Raw genomic sequence first — 14,779 nt, forward strand, 5'->3', positions numbered from 1 at the left:
TCCAGAGTGGTCACATCGGAGCACTCTGAGATAGCTTTCAGAGGCCAATACCGGCCAATTGCGTCTGCACTACCCCAAATTCGACCCAGCAAGGTTGATTTTAGCGCTACTCCCCTCGCCAGGGAGAAGTACAGAAGTCGATTTTAAGAGCCCTTTAGATCGACAGAACAGGGTTGTTTGTGTAGATGCGTTCATTTTAAAATCAACCTAGCGTGGCTAAATTTGACCTAACCCCATAATGTAGACCAGGGCATAGAAATGTTAAGCTGAAAGGGACCTCAAAAAGCCATCTAGTTCACCCCTACTCCCCGATGCTGAGGCAGGATTAAGTATACCTAGACAATCTTTGACAGGTGTTTGTCAAACTTGTTCTTAAAATCCTCCAAAGATGGGGATTCCACAATCTCCTTTGGTAACCCTTATAGTTAGAAAGTTTTTTCTAATATCTAACCTAAATCTCCCTTGCTGCAGATTAAGCCTGTTACTTCTTGTCCTACTTCTAATGGATAAAGAGAACAACTGAACATTGTAACAGCTCTTAACATATTTGATGACAGTTATCAGGTCATCCCCCTCAGTCTTCTTTTCTCAAGACTAAACACACAGGCTTTTTTAATCTTTATACGTCAGGTTTTTTTTAAACCTTTTTATCATTTTTTGTTGCTCTCTTCTGGACTCTCTCAATTTGTCCACGTTTCCTAGCATGTGGTGCCCAAATGTGGACACAATACTCCAGGCTGACCTTGACAGTGCAGAGCAGATTGGAACAATTCTCTCTTATGTCTTACATATGACACTCCTGTAAATACACCCCAGAATTACATTTGTCTTTTTTCACAACTGCATCACAATGTTGTTGCATATTCTATTTGTGATCCACTATAACCCCAAGATCCTTTTGTGGGATAGTAGTTCCTAGCCAGTTTATTCTCCATTTTATACTTGTGCATTTGATTTTTCCTTCCTAAATGTACACCTTGCACTTGTCTTTATTGAATTTTATCTTGTTGATTTCAGAGCAATTATTCAATTTATCAAAATCATTTTGAATTCTAATCCTGTCCTCCAAAGTGCTTGCACCCCTCCCAGCTTGGTGTCATCTGAAAATTTTATGAGCAGAGTCTCTACTCCATTATCCAAGCCATTAATGAAAATATTAAATAGTACCAGACTCATAACAGATCCCTATGGAGCTCCACTAGATATGCCCTCTCAGTTTGACAGTGAACCATTGAAAACTACTCTGAGTATAAGTTTTCAACCAATTATGCAACAACTTTATAGTACTTTCATCTAGACCACATTTGACTAGTTTGCTGAGTATTACTGAGATGATACACACAGTCTTTGGTACTGAAGACTGTTGAAAAGGCACCAGCATAAATAGAAGGCAATGGGATGGGGGAAGAAACAGGTGATTTGACAAGCAAAAGGCCACAACCTCTCCCTCCTCCTTCTCTGACACAATACCTATACAAAGGGACCAGTTGAAAAGCTTTTGCCTGGAAAGAGTGTCATGCTTGGGCATTTTCTTCTAGCCTGCTGTAAATGGAAGTGACACCACCTGTGGAGTCAGCAACTCTCAGCTAGAACAAACAAACAGTTCTAACATTTATCAGCAAGGCTAGAAACGGTAGAGGCAGAAATCATATAGCCAAATGATTCTCTTATACTGTACAAAACAGCAACAATGTGGATTACAGCCCACATATCTATCAAAGAGCCAGATTGGGCAGAATTCTGAAGTTGTTGCTACATAAAACACATATTGCTTTATATTCCACTTGTTCCAAAACAGTTCAATTTAAAATCTATTTACCCTCTTAGTGGTTAGTAAACAGCAGAAACTGAAATCAGCAGTATAACAAAACTAAGTTAAAACAACCATACAGTTAAATAGACAGACTTTAACCACAGGTTACCACAATAAGGGCCTACTGCACAAATACTGAATAAACCAGAGTCAATACAAAAATAATAATAAAATTGCAATTATGCATTTAATATTGTACAAGAATTAACAAACAGACTTTAATGTAATCCAAATGTGATTGGGGGACAATACAAAGTACACAGCATGTCATTTACCACTTCTGAAATAAAAAGTTATCCAGAACTCCCTCTAAAAACTATTAGACATTCAAGGTTGTTGCATGTCATTGGAAAGGTTATTATACATATTTTAAAATAAATGTGTAACAACATTAGAGAATAATTATAACTACAAACATTTATAATGTACCCATCACTTTTTAAAATCTTGGCACGTTGCACATATATCAGATCAAGTACAAGACAATTTCCCCAAAGAGAGTGGGACAATACACGCTACAACCACGCTTACTGCCTTTACAAAATACTTCCCTGAAAATCTAACTGGTCTGGACAATAGAGAACCACACATTTACTTTTTGCAAAGGAGACCAATATCTTTTCTGGAAATAAAGGAGATACATGAAGGAAGAATGTGTGTGTCTGTGCAATAGAGGTACATAAAGATCTTCTAAGGGCTGCTACTGGAATAATTTAAACCTGCTTTCAGCTCTTCCCTGGCAATATAAATTCTTAGCTAGTCTGACAGATTCTTCCAACTTACTTCAGCTTCTGGGAGCTCTTGCTTTTTAGATTCGCTGTAACCAAAACATATAATGGGACATGTAGGGAGACACAATGATCCTGGTGGTGAAAGGACAGACTTCTTCAGCTCTGAAGGTACCTACTCTGCAGATTCATAGGTTTCAAGGCCAGAGGGACCATTCTGATCAGTTAGGGTTGATCTCTTGCATAATGAAGGTCATATAATTTCACCCATTCATTTCTGTATCAAGCCTACAATTTTACTCTTGCATATTTACAACTATAAATTACCTTGGCTTCAATCTGCCTATAACAAGAGACACCGTATATTGTGGTTCGATCTCCACATCTTGGTGGCAAGTGGAAAAACACAGTATCTAAGAAAGGAGAGAAAAAACTTCATCAGCCACCAACAGAACGATATATCAACATTTTGTATTTTCAGCTCTGTAGTCATTTTTAAACATTACTCTCCTTTACAAAAGCCTTACTGAAGGAACTGCACTTTCTACCAGCTCTACCCCTTTGTAAGTAGAGTTGAAGTCTTTTTGTCTAAGCCTGTGACCAAACTGTTCAAGTAACTACTAAACAACTCACTTTCTCTCCATACAAAGGTGCAAAATAGGCACTATTTATGCTATGACATGACAAAGGGCACTAAAAATAAGAGCTTTTCATTAAACCTATAGGGTTTACTTCAAAGCTATATAGTGTTTAATAATTATGCAAACAGATAGATATACTACTGCCACTAACTGTTAATTCAGGGGTTCTCAAACCTCCACCCCAAACCCCACTTTGCCTCCAGCATTTATAATGGTGTTAAATATATAAAAAAGAGTTTTTAATTTATAAGGGGGGGTTGCACGCCGAGACTTGCTATGTGAAAGGGGTTACCAGTAAAAAAAAGTTTGAGAGCCACTGTGTTAATTGCCAATTTATAGATACAGCAAAGGCAAAGCAGACATTAAAAGAATTCTGTTTTGCAGTTCACAACATTTCACACTGAAGCGAACCCTGTCTTGAGAGTGACTAAAATTGGTTACTGACTTTGTAATAATGAAATGAAACAGAACTGTACTTAAAAATATGGAGTAGTCTCTTGAGACAAGGAGTTAGGTACTAAAAATTGTCAATCCCTTTTATAGATTTCACTGCATTCTAAAGAGATAGGCTAGGAGTTTAGTAGAATTTTTAATAAATGTTTCTCCAAGCCAACAAACAAGTAGCCTAATTCCTCATTTCATGGAACCCTAGTAACTACTACACTGTGAATTACTCATAACCGGCACAGGAAAAATCAGGCCCAATATGTTATAGTAAATTTACAGTAATCTTAATTTGAAATATATTTGGTAATCCCAAATGAAATCTTTAGTGTGTTTCTGGCCATAAAACCCAAGGATATACACCTAACCAGGTTTAGTTGCTTTGTTGCTATGCTAGCTTTGAAGCACTCTCTCACTTCAAAATATGCATTAATGACCTGTTCCTGTGGTAATGAAATGACCGAAAGTCAACTATTTAGCTTTCATGCATAGGACTGTGGCACTGAGACAATGTAGAAACAACTTCACTCACCTGCTCCTACTTCCTGCTTTAGAATGCACTCGGTAGATCATTTGATATTTAATTATACAGAAAAGAAACAAAGTCAGGACCCAACATAGAGTCAAGGAGTGGCCTTTTACTGATGCAAAGATAAATTCTTTTGATACAACTCCTATACTTTTGCTACCAATTCCAGATGAAATCTCTCTAAAATTTAGAGGGTCAGACGCAATTTGAATTAGAAACATAACAAAACCCTAATTAAAAGTAGTATCAGGGTATTTGTGGATTTTACAATTTCTTCTTTTTAAAAGTTTTCTTCTCCCCTGTTGCTGTGCAGAGGAAAAACAGTTACTCACCTTCTTGTAACTTTTGTTCTTCGAGATGTGCTGTTCATGTCCATTCCAAATCAGGTGTGTGCATGCCGTGTGCATGACAGCCGGAAGTTTTTCCCCTAGCAGTATCCATAGGGTCAGCCTGGGCGCCCCCTGAAGTTGCGCCTTCATGGCGCCCAATATAGGGCCCTGCCAACCCGACTGACCCCCCCCCATCAGTTCCTTCTTACCAGGTACCCTGACAGAGGGGTAGGATGGAGGGTATTGGAATGGACATGAACACCACATCTCGAAGAACAACAGTTACGAGAAGGTGAGTAACTGTTTTTTCTTCAAGTGCTTGTTCATGTCAATTCCAAGCAGGTGAATCACAAGCCCTTCAGGAGGCGGGGTCAGAGTTGTCCGCCAATTGGAATACCGCTCTACCAAAGGCCGCGTCGTCTCTGGTCTGCTGGGTAATTGCATAATGTGCGGGGAAAGTGTTTATTACAGACCACGTTGCTGCCCTGAATATTTCCTGGGTAGAAATCGGAGCTAGGAAAGCTGCTGAAGAGGCCTGCGCCCTGGTGGAGAGTGCAGTGATTGGAGGGGCTGGCACCCGGGCCAAGTTATAGCACTGTCAAATGCAGGACGTGATCCACAACGAAATTCGTTGGGAAGAGACTGGAAGACCCTTCTGTCCGCCACAGCCACAAATAGTTGAGTGGACTTACAGAATGATTATGTTCTTTTAATATAAAAGACTGGAGGTCTGAGGATATCCAAAGAATGAAGCCTCTGCTTTCTGCCGCTCGAGTGTAGCTTAGGATAGAACACTGGAGGAAGAGGTCCTGGTTGATGTGAAACTGGGAGACAACCTTTGGGAGGAAAGCTGGATGTGGCCGGAGCTGAACCTTGTCCTTACAGAACATGGTGTAAAGGGGCTCTGATGTTAGGGCCTTGAGCTCAGACACCCTCCCGGCTGAGGTTATTGCCACCAGAAATGGCACCTTGCACGAGAGGTAGAGTAGGGAGCATGTCGCTAGCAGTTCAAAAGACAGCGTCGTCAATCTGGAAAGGACCAGGTTGAGGTCCCAGGCTGTGACCGGCTGCCTGACTTATGAATATAGCCTGTCGAGAGCTTTGAGGAAACGGCTGACCATAGGGCTGGCAAAGACTGACCGGACCTCTGAGCCTGGATGGAAGGAAGAGATGGCAGCCAAGTGAACCCTTATTGAGAACATGGACAGCCCCTGCTGCTTGAGATGGAGAAGACAGTCTAATATAGATTGCACAGAGATGAGTGTCAGGGACGAATGATGCTGCACCGACCAGATTAAAAATCTCTTCCACTTGGCAAGGTAGGTAGCCCTGGTGAAGGGCTTTCTACGGCCAAGGAGGACTTGTCTAACTGGGTCCGAGCAAGAGAGCTCCATTGGGTTCAGCCATGGAGCTTCCATGCCGTGAGGTGCAGCGACTCCAAGTTCGGGTGCTGAAGCTGATCGTGATCCTGAATTAGTAAGTCCGGGAAGAGCGGCATATTGACTGGAGCTTACAGGAGTGATGTGTACTAGTGCTGGCGAGGCCAGGCTGGGGCTATCAATATCACCGAAGTTTGTTCCCTCTGTATCTTGAGAAGCAACTTGTGAACGAGAGGGATAGGCAGAAACATGTATAGGAGATAGCCTCCTCCCATGGGAAGGCTGAACGTGACCGCGATGGAACCCAGGCTTTGATTCCGGAGGGAGCAAGACTGCTGGCACTTCCTGTTGCATCGCGTGGCAAACAGGTCTATCTGGGGAAAACCCCACTGATGGAAGATTGAGTTTGCAATGTCCAGGCGAAGGGACCACTTGTGGCCGTGGAACGAACTGCTGAGATAGTCTTCCAACTCGTTCTGTACTTCAGAGAGGTACGATGCTTGCAAATGTATCAAAGGCTCTACACAGAAGTCCTACTTCTTGGCACAGGGGAGAGAAGCATGCACCCACCTGTTTGTTGATACAAAACATTACCATGGTGTCGTCTATCATAACTGATACACATCTCCCTGTCAAGTGGGCTCTCAACTCTCTGACATTGATATGGAGAGCGAGTTCCACCTGAGATCAGAGGCCTTGTGTCCTGAGGTCTTCCAGATGTGCTCCCCAGCCCAAGGCTGACGCATCTATCACTAGCGAGAGAGAAAGCTGGGGGCTGGTGAAGAGGACTCCTGCACATACTACCTGTGGGTCAAGCCACCACAGGAGGGAGTCGAGTACCGGGCAGGGTTACAATCCTGTCGAAGCTGTCCCAGACTGGCTGATACACTAACACTAGCCACAACTGAAGAGGTCAAAGTCTGAGTCTGGCATGCTGTACTACATGGGTATAAGCCACCATGTGTCCCAGGAGTTTCAGGCAATTCCTTACTGCAGTGGTGGGGAACTGCCTGAGACCTTGTATGGTGTCGCCGAGGGACTGAAGCCTTTCTTTCAGGAGGTATGCCCTGGCTTGTGATGAGTCCAGTACTGCCCCTATAAACTCTATCCTCTGAACCGGGGACAACTTTGATTTCCCCTCGTTCAGAAGGAGGTCCAGTTCATCGAATGTCGTTCTTCTGAAGTCGACTTACGCCTTCACTTGAGACCTGGAGCGGCCCTTGATGAGTCAGTCATCGAGGTACTGGAACACTACCTGCCGCCTGCGCAGGAATGCAGCCATGACTGCCATGCACTTGATAAACACTTTAGGTGCTGCTGACAGGCCGAATGGAAGGACTGAACTGGTAGTGGATGTTGTTCACCACAAACCTGAGGTATTTTCTGTGAGACAGAATTATTGCTATGTGAAAGTACGCATTCTTCAAGTCAAGGGCGGCATACCAGTCTCCTGGATCCAATAAAGGGATGAGGGAGGCCAAAGAGACCATGCGGAACTTGAGCTTCGTCATGAACTTGTTGAGTTTTCGCAGGTCTAGGATGGGCCTGAGCCCACCTTTGGCTTTCGGTATTAGGAAATACCGGGAATAAAAACCCTTGCTCGTCTGCTCCTGAGGAACTTCTTCCACTGCCCCTAGCAAGAGGAGCAAATATACCTCCTGTATAAGAGTTGCTCGTGAGAGGAGTCCATGAAGAGGGATGGGGAAGGGAGGCAATGTGGGGGGAGGGCACAGAATTGGATGGAGTATCCCCTCTCTACCATGTGAATCACCCAGCGGTCTGAAGGGATACGGGACCATGTACAGTAGAAAGGGGACAGTCGGGACGAAAAAGGTGAGGCAGGGTAGATCCAGTTCTTGTTCTGGTGTGCCATCCTCGACCACACCTTCAAAAGACTGGTTTGGGGCCAAGGCAGCTTGGGTTGGCCAAAGCCCTGGCCTGAGGATGAGTGCGACCTCTTCCTGACGCCCCTATTCCTCCTCCGGTAACCATATGGTCTGTTTTGCTGGTAAAACCGCAGAGGAGGCTGCGGCCTGAAGTGCCTGCGCTGTGTAGCGGGGGGGGGGTGTATGCCCAGGGACTTGAGGGTGGCCCTCAAGTCTTTTAAACTGTTAAGTCTCCTGTCTGTCTTTTCAGAGACTAGGGCCTGACCTTCAAAGGGTAGGTCTTGAATGGTCACTGGACTTCGTGAGGGAGTCCAGAGACCTGAAGCCAAGAGGACCTTCTCATGGCCACCATGGTAGCCATGGTTCAGGAGGCCATTTTGGCACCGTCAAGAGCCAACTGCAAGGAGGCCCTGGAAATGAATTTGTCTTCCTCCACCAAGCCATTAAATTTGGCGTGGGAGTCTGGTGGTAAAAGCTCGTCAAACTTGGCCATTGCTCCACAGGTGTTAAAGGAGTACCTACTAATGATGGCATACTGGTTTGAAATGTGAAGCTGTGAACAACCGGTGGAGTAGACTTTCCTCCTGAACAAGTTCACCTTTTTCGTCTCCCGATTTTTAGGGAAGGGTCCCTGAAACCCATGACGCTCCCTTTGGTTTGCAGCATCCACCATCAAAGAGTTGGGTGGAGGGTGAGAATAGAGATGCTCGTATCCCTTTGAAATAGCATCTCTCATTTCTCTTAGCTATAGGGGGCAAAGAGACCGGAGTGTGCCGGTCTTTTTTGTGGTCTCATTTATAGACTTGATGAGTGGGAGCGCAATACGCGAGGGCCCAGAGGGGGCGAGGATGTCCACCATGGGATCAGCATCCTCTACCAGTTGCTCTGCTTGGATCCCCAGGTTCTGGGCCACCCTACGCAACAACTGTTGCAGAACACTGTTATCCTCCAAGACCGGGGTTGTTGAAGTGCCCTCAACGATCTCATCTAGGGAGGACAAAGATGATAGCACTGGCACATGGCCTTGGTCACTGCCCTCAGCACCAAGATGTCGTGCTGTTCGTTAGGTTGCTCTATTGCCGGTGCCGTAGTCGCTGGTGCCAAGGTGGTCGGTGCCACAGAGGCCAGCACCAGGATGGGCGCCGGCGCCGAGGTCCGAGCGGCAGGCGGAGGTATCAGTATAGTCTCTGGTGCCAGCTGCTCTAAGGGGGTGAAGGATGCTGACACAACTGACACTCACCAGGATCTTGAAGTCTGGCTCTGACCCTAGGCTTGATGAATGGACTCCCTGGGCCTAAAAGGCCACTGAGCTGGTGGTTGCCATTGAGGTGGCCGGGGCACTGGAGGATCTAGACCTCCTGCTGCTGGACCTATCTGAGTGCTAAGACTCCAAGGTCTCTGGAAAGGAAGACCATGGAGGAGCAGTACTGGGTGGTGCTGAGCCTCTGGGGATTGATGCAATCCCCCCACATGAGCTGTCGCCACCGGGGAGTGGTGCAGTGGAGATGGGGAGTGGCGTGACATAATCGAAGGCTTGCCCCTAGATCAGATAGGAGGCCGGGTTATCACTGGTGTCTCGTCCCTCCTTGGAGAAGGCGGTGCCATCAGGCAAATAAGGTCCTGCACCACCTCAAAAAGTCTCCATAGTGGAGGGGAGTTCAATGTCCCAGCCATGACAGTCCAGAGAAAGGTAGTAGGCCGGGCTCAATTGGACCCCTTGCAGGGCAGGAGTCAATGAGCCCCTAGGAGGTACCAGGCCTGAAGCCAGCTGGATGGGCTGAGCCCTCGCTGCCACTGGCTCCTTAGGCTTAGGAGTGGGAGAGCGTCCCCTCTCCTGCTTCTTTTTCTTCTGGGGCACTGGGGATGAAGATCAGCGCCTGCCACAAGTCTTATGTTCAGCACTGTCTCGGTGCCGGGAATTCTTAGCCTCTTTCCTTGGTGCCAGCTCACACACAGTCAGCACCGGTATGCTGTGCACGGAGGCGGCAGCACTCGGCATGGGCTCCGCTGATCTGGGGTTGGACTGCAGAGAGAGGGCTGCCTCCATGAGGAGAATTCTGAGTCCCTGCTCGCAATCCTTAAGGGTCCTCGGCCGAAACCCCTTGCAAATGCAGCACTTGTCCTTTTGGTGACTATCACCGAGGCACTTCAAACAAGAAGTGTGTGAGTCACTCTTTGGCATCAATTTCCCGCAGACTGCACACAATTTGAACCCTGGCGAACGAGGCATGCCCCAGTGTTGGGGAACGAAATGGGGTGGGGGAGAAGAGGCCCCGGCAGCGGAAACTTAAGAGAAACTACTAACACTACTAACTATATACAACTGACAGTGGGACGCTACTAAAGGCGCTTGGAAGAGCGAGAGTGAGGGAAGTTCCAGCTAGCCGTCACTGGCGGTAAGAAGGAACTGGCGGGGGGGGGGGGGGTCGACAGGGCCCTATATTGTGCGCCATGAAGGAGCGACTCCAGGGGGCGCCCAGGCCAACCCTACGGATACTGCTGGGGAAAATTCTTTGGTGTCGTGCATGCAGCGCACGCATACCTGATTGGAATTGACATGAACAAGCACTCAAAGAAGAAATGGACCAATTGACTGTACATGGCACCACAGTACACAATGAAAGGTACCATAGTACATAAAAAGTACAGTCACAAATGCACAAAGTAAAAAATCTGGAATGAAAAAAAAATTTCCCTCTAATCTTTCAGTTATAGGACCCTTTGGCATTACTTGTAAAAGTAAAACACTTTCAAGTGTTCATTTTAAAGTGATCCCTGTTTCCCCAGCGCTTATAGTGCTATTTTAATACTGATTCAGAATTTGAAACTGCAAGTCTCAGACAATAGGACTTGTGTAAACTAATCTTTGGTTTCTCAGAGACCTGGTCTTCTTGAGGAGGAAGCATTAAGCAAGATTAAGAGAAAAATGTTAAATAAAATATTTCATTTTTCCATCTATAGACAGAGCAAAACCATCTATAGATATATTTACCTGTAAACTGCTATGCCTTGGCTAAGTCCTAAATAGTAACAACATCGCAAAATGATTCTCCCACCTTTTCATTTTGAAGGCCACTACTCTTCATAGCAAGTCCTCCTGCCCTTCTCATTGGTTGGTTCTCACTATATGATTTCTGCAGACTGTCCATAAGGATCTGTAGAACACATTTTGAGAACCACAGATCTATTTAAGCAAAAACAGATTGCTTTGTTCACACACTTTTGAATACTTTTTCTCCTACCTCCGTAAATATTTACAGGACCAGATTTCCTTAATGAAGGTTTTGGGGAGTGTGGGTTATTTTATTTTATAACCATAGGCAAGTGAGGTTGTAACCTTTAAAGGAACCTCCTGTATTCAGTGAAGATTTCCTTCTGCTGGATGCATTTTTGTGATCAGGGTTCAGTTTTAAGGCGCAGGTATTTTAAATTGCTTCTTTTTACAGATTCCATTTCTGTAAAATCCATTTCTGCAGTTGTGAACTAAACTACAAAATAAAGATTAATAGAATTCAAGTAGTCAGAAGCCTGGTTAATTAATCAAGTGTCAGGATTCTTTCCCACCTAGTAGAATCACACAGGAGAACCCAGAGTCTTCAGCTACTGCCACAGATCCTCACTCAGATGCTGTAACCTCATGTTTGCTTTCTTACCTTCTTGATAATTGTGAGCTCCATCTGGCAAGGCAAGGAAAGGCAAGTATTTCCATTCTTCTGGTAAACTATGGCTGTCATGTCCTTCTCCTGAGAGGAGGGGAGGATAGGAGAATTCAACCTGAAAAGGGGCGGAGGGGGGAGGCCATGTTATTCAAAACGGAAATAGATACAAACTGCCACACCAGATCAGTCCAGCAGTGCCTCAAGTCTAGAATTTTGTCTCCACTGGAGGCTAGAACCAAGTGCTTCAGACTAAGGTGCAAGAAATTCCATTGTGAACAACCTGCATGAGAATCTACATCCTTTATACCATCTACTTGTGGATGATGTCACTACAGTAAAACCTCAGAGTTACGGGAATGGGGGTTGTTCGTAACTCTGAACAAAATGTTATGGTTGTTCTTTCAAAAGTTTACAACTGAACATTGACTTAATACAGCTTTGAACCTTTACTATGCAGAAGAAAAATCCTGCTTTCCCTTTATTTTTATTAGTTTAGGTTTAATACAGTACAGTACTGGCCTTTTTTTGGGGGGGGGGGTGTTGTCTCTGGTGCTTCCTGATTGTGTACTTCCCTTTCCAAATAAGGTGTGTGGTTGATTGGTCAGTTCATGACTCTGGTGTTCGTAACTCTGAGGTTCTACTACATCTATATTTATAACTAAATCCTATTTTGAATCTTATTAAGCTCTTGCCTTCAGTAATCTCTTGGTGCAATAAATTCCACAGATTAGCTGTGTGCTAAGAGTATTTATTTTATCAGTTTTAAAAGTGTTGCTTTTCAATTTCATTTGAAGTCCTTTTGTTCTTGTATTGTGAGAAGAGATAAATGGGAACTTCCAATTTACCATCTGCATCTCATTCATTATTCTGAATACCTCAATCATATCCCCTATTCATCATCTTTCTAGTTAAGAATCCTAAACTTCTCAATCTCTCTTCACATGAAGTCTCACTATACATCTAATCATTTATTGCCCACCTCTGGACCCCTTCTTTTTTTTGGTGTGTATTTCTAGAGAAGGGTTGACTAGACTTGAACAGAGTACATTCAAAGGGAAAAACATAGTATTTATTTATATAACAGCATTATAATATAGTCAGTACTTTCTATCCCATTTTTTATGCAACCTAACTTTTTATTGACCACTTCTGTGCATCAAATAGATATTTTCATTAAGCTGTCTAGTGACACCTAGGTCTTCTGCCTGACTGGTTATAGTTAAAATAGAATGTAAAAGAATGAACAAAGCATCTTGTTTTGTGCAGTTTAAAATCTACACCTACTATATGGTTTTGAGGGTGGAGAGAAGGAGATGTTTTCAATTCAAGTACACAAATCAATTTGTCAGCGATTGAAAGAGAAAAGATGACCCTTAAAAATGCAAGACTCTACAAAAGTAAGAGTAGTGCAGACTAATCAAGCAATCACTGGAAAAGTGAGTGAGATGGAGGTTCTGCTTTACAGAGTCACTGACATTATGGGTACTATCTTCAATAATTGTAACTCAATGTAATATTGCCAATTAAAAAAATCTTACAGAAATTTCTAAATGTAATAGTTAAATCAACTTGTCACAATGAGGGAGTGAGAGCTCTAGCCAAATCTTCATTTATCAGTAAAGAGAGCAGAGGTTATTAAGAGAGAAAAATATAATTTCTGATAGAAGATGAATCAGCTGAAGATCAATCAGTTGTCAAACTTGTAAAAGTACAGTATTTTTCAAACACTGTAAACTTCCATAGAAGAGCATGCAAAAGAAATCATGTAGGAAATCATTTCAGTAGTATATGGATAATCAAATTTAAACCCCCATAATAATAATAATGGTGTGGGAGGAACAAGGGGGAATCAAGAGTCTATTATATACCTTCCAAATTATAGACCATGAAATTACAGTATTATAAAGAGTGCTGGAGCAATTACGACAGAGAAAGGGATTTAGAATGTATAATTTGATGGTGTTCCAAAATTCAGACATCTTGGCTGCAAATAGTAACGGCTAACAAAAATATTACTGGAATGAGGAATATGGTCAATATAACCTTGGAAATAGAAAATGCAAAAAATAAATTTTAAATACCCAAATGTTTGTACAACATTGTTCCTCGCAAGGAATATATTATAGTAAGGATATGGAAGTCAGTATCTCTGCTTGCTTATAAGTGATGGACTTACTAATTTCAAAACAAACTGAAGAACTTTAAAACTACATTGTTTGTTTGTAAATTATATGATGGAATAACCTCAAACACTACTAACAAAATAAAAAGGAGAGAAAGAGAAAACTGGACAAATGGATAATTTAAAAACAAAGTTGGACGGTCTAAAATTCTACATTAAGAGACTTTTTGGGTGCCTACGTTTCACTGGAGTAAAATTTCAAATTGGTATTTGTATGCAAAAGAACTTAATGTGTACATGGTGATTATTAAATATCTAAAGACACACCTTAATATCTACATTTGATATTTTGACTTCAGCGCCATCTAACAATTACGGAACAGAAGTTTAAAAGTCATGTACATCTCAATTATAATTTAAAAAAAACATTTTTAGTAGTTTAACTATACACAGGACTGGTAGCATGGCTTATTAATAAGATTGCCTAACACTTCCTAATATGAGACTTTATTTTCAGTTGCTTATAATCAGCTTGCAAAAATATATCTATTTGTGCTGGAATTTTTCATGCCAGATGTCTGCCTGAGGTAGATTGATTTTTTTGGGGGGGGGGGGTAGAAAATTTCAGCTGTTTCCAAGAATAAGACAAAAAAAGAAAAAAAAAAAAAAGCCTTTTCTTTGACCTGGTGATCTTTTCTCTAGCTCTTCTATGCTTTGGAAAAGCGAGTTGATTTTTGTGCCAGGGAAAAACATTTTGCCACCCCCATGAAAATCTGCCCAAATTTGGCTAAATTATAAAACCATGAAAAATTGCAGTTTGCACATGCTCAGAAAAATTTCTTAAAGCTCTGAAGATTCTGTCCACGCTGAGCATTCTCAAACCTGTCACCATCTCCATGTGTGACCAGACTACGCATGCGCCATTCCCACAGAAAGACTGAGTAGGCTCCAGCTCAGGCCTATGGGGGCATAAGTGGTTTTTCATGTAACAGCTGCTCAGGTTTGGTCTGGGAACAGGCACCAGAACTAAGAGCCGGGAGCCTATGATCTCTGTGACACCCTTTAATTCAGCTCCCAGGCATGGATGCATTGTGATACAGTCTTTAATTACATGATCACATGGACTCATGCCTCATTCAGTGTACTAGATGGACCTGCTCTGGGGATAAATGAGGGTTCTGTAGCAAAGGAGGCTGTTGCGCATAGGATCCCTGCCTCATTTGTTGCAGAAGGTGGAGGGTGTATAGTG

The 14,779-nt window shown here is 43.2% G+C and overlaps 1 protein-coding gene across 2 annotated transcripts in view; it reads right to left on the reverse strand.

Moving 5' to 3' along the window:
- Nucleotides 1-14,779, reverse strand: part of AVL9 (AVL9 cell migration associated) — a 73,644-nt gene that overhangs the window by 41,383 nt on the left and 17,482 nt on the right. For both annotated transcript variants that reach the window (XM_038390044.2, XM_038390046.2), the window contains exons 2-3: nucleotides 11,403-11,523; nucleotides 2,869-2,954 (exon numbers count right to left, since the gene is read on the reverse strand). In XM_038390044.2, coding sequence (XP_038245972.1) covers nucleotides 2,869-2,954; nucleotides 11,403-11,523 — 207 coding nt within the window. The remainder of the gene's footprint in view (nucleotides 1-2,868; nucleotides 2,955-11,402; nucleotides 11,524-14,779) is intronic.

The sequence above is a fragment of the Dermochelys coriacea genome, chromosome 2 (assembly GCF_009764565.3).
Source record: "Dermochelys coriacea isolate rDerCor1 chromosome 2, rDerCor1.pri.v4, whole genome shotgun sequence".
NCBI classification, from domain to species: Eukaryota; Metazoa; Chordata; order Testudines; family Dermochelyidae; genus Dermochelys; species Dermochelys coriacea.